The 2,143-nt window shown below is 56.9% G+C and overlaps 1 protein-coding gene across 1 annotated transcript in view; it reads right to left on the minus strand.

Annotated features, from left to right (window-relative positions):
• Positions 1–2,143, minus strand: part of PRICKLE4 (prickle planar cell polarity protein 4) — a 16,833-nt gene that overhangs the window by 6,740 nt on the left and 7,950 nt on the right. The window contains exons 4-6 of the mRNA XM_027771910.1: positions 1,391–1,528; positions 895–1,098; positions 155–359 (exon numbers count right to left, since the gene is read on the minus strand). Coding sequence (XP_027627711.1) covers positions 155–359; positions 895–1,098; positions 1,391–1,528 — 547 coding nt within the window. The remainder of the gene's footprint in view (positions 1–154; positions 360–894; positions 1,099–1,390; positions 1,529–2,143) is intronic.

The raw sequence follows: 2,143 nt of genomic DNA on the forward strand, positions 1-2,143 counted from the left end.
TCTGCGGGGCGTGTTGCGGTGGCGGAACGGGGGCGCTGCTGGAGGGACGGGATGGGACGACGGGCCGGGTGCGGGTCCCAGCCCGAAAGAACCCCCTCAACAGCCAGCCCAAGCGGCCACATTCTCCTACTTTAATTTGCACCTTCTCCCTTACCAAGGGACGCCCTCCCTTCCAGTGCCCAGGCCGGGCCTGGACCCCCAACTGAGTAGCGGCTCTCGAAGCAGCTGGGGCAGCAGGGGTTGCCCCTGTTCAGAGCATAACGTCCCCCGCCCAGGGGCCGCGCGCAGTCCTGGCAGCAGAAGTGGTTTTCGTGCCAGCGCCGTCCCTCAGCCTCGGTGCAGCGCTGGGAGAAGATCAGCTGGGAGAGGGAGATGGGAAGAGTTCATTCATTCATTCATTCATTCATCCAGTAACCACGCCTTACACCCAGTTAATGCTAAAGCACGTCTACAGACATTCCCATTTGCTCTATTCAGCCACTCTGTGTCGCAGGTACAGCTGATTGGCTGTCCAGCTAGCAGGTGACACAGAACTCCTAGGTTCCCCGAACTCTCAACCAGGGTTCAGCTGCCTCTGACGTGGATGTTAAGGGAGTTTCTAGCATGACCAGGCACAGCACTGGTCACGCAGAATACTGGGATGAACATCTGTCCAAGAGTCCCTGCCCCTGCCCCTGCCCCAGAGAATTTCCGAGTCCAAAAAACCTTGAACCCTGCTTGCAGGACAGAAAAGGGCAGCAGGTTCCACATGCCCAGAGCTGAAGTCAGAACACGCAACAGGGTGTCTCTGCTGGTTCCTAGTTCTCCCCAGTCCTCTCCACCAGAATAATGAGAAAAGCTGCAACTCAGGGAGGTGTGCCCTTATATCCTGCCACTCCGGACCCTGGGCTGTACCTGGTCACAAGCCGGGCAGCGGGGTCGCAGCAGTTCAGCATGGTGACGGCCACAGTAGAGACGTCCATCGTGGTAGAAGTAGATGAGGTTTATCAGAGTCTGGCCACAGGCCTGGCAGGCGAAGCAAGGCCGGTGCCAGCAGCGCCACTCTCCTGCCCGGGCTGCGAGCACTCCGTAGTCCCCTGGCTTCAGCCGCTCCTTGCACTGCCAGGCAGACGCTCAGCTGGTCAGAATCAGCCCTACTCTCCTACCTTCTCTCCTGCTCTTCCATCCCAACCCCAACCTCACTGTTCTCCCCACACCCTGGCAAGCCCACCTCCGTTGCAGCCTCCACCCAGAACTCCCAACTCGGTTTCCCTTTTTCCTAACATTTGCCAGATTGCCAATCCCTAAACCTCGTTTCCCCAACACAGTCCCAAAAGCCAGTCCCTTTTGCAGAAGTGAGAGGGTAGAGAGTCAGGGTGGGGATCCCTGGGGGGGGGGAGGAACTGCATACCTTCTCACAGGGGTGTCCTTCTAGCCTGGGAGGTATCAGGCAGGCCACTCCCTGTCCCAGGGCCTCCTGCTTCCGCTGAGCACAGAAGAGCCGCAGACTCCCCAGCTCCTCCTCCCCAAGGGCCAGGCAGTAGCGCTCCTAGAGAAACAGGCCTCCACTGTGACTGGGAGAGTCCCAGCAGGAGAGAGTGGGGGGTTGGGGTTGTATTAGAGAGAGAAGGCTTAGTTGCTGGGTCAGAGAGAGGTCGTGGATCCCCGGGGAGACTGGGGAGACACAGTAGTGGGGCACTGAGACAGAGAAGGAATGAGAGGAGTTGGAGAAAGTCCACCTGTCTCACCACCAGGAAGTCACCGCTCAGTCCCTGACTGCCCTGGGGGCACTTAGCCTTGTCACTATATATTTAGGGTCTTGCTCCCAATGAGCTAGAGCGGAATCACTTCCCATTCTTGCATTTTCTCTAATTATTTCCCATAGCCCTGTCTCGCCTCCCCAATAGGATGGCAAGCCTTTAGGCTGGGCACATAAATACCCAATACCCACACTCTACATTTGGACATTCCATGATCATTTTCAAACATTGTTCCCGTCCATGTTCTCATTTGTTCTTTTTTTTTTTTTTTTGGAGAGGTTTTTGCTATAGGGCGCGTGCGCTTGCCAGAAAGACAGAGAGAGAGACATAGAGACAGAAAGCGAGAAATCACCCCCCAGGGGGGATGGTCACGCCGCAATCCCTTCTCCTCCATTCTCCTCTCG

The sequence above is a fragment of the Tupaia chinensis genome, unplaced genomic scaffold, assembly GCF_000334495.1.
Source record: "Tupaia chinensis unplaced genomic scaffold, TupChi_1.0 Scaffold000238_1, whole genome shotgun sequence".
NCBI lineage: Eukaryota > Metazoa > Chordata > Mammalia > Scandentia > Tupaiidae > Tupaia > Tupaia belangeri.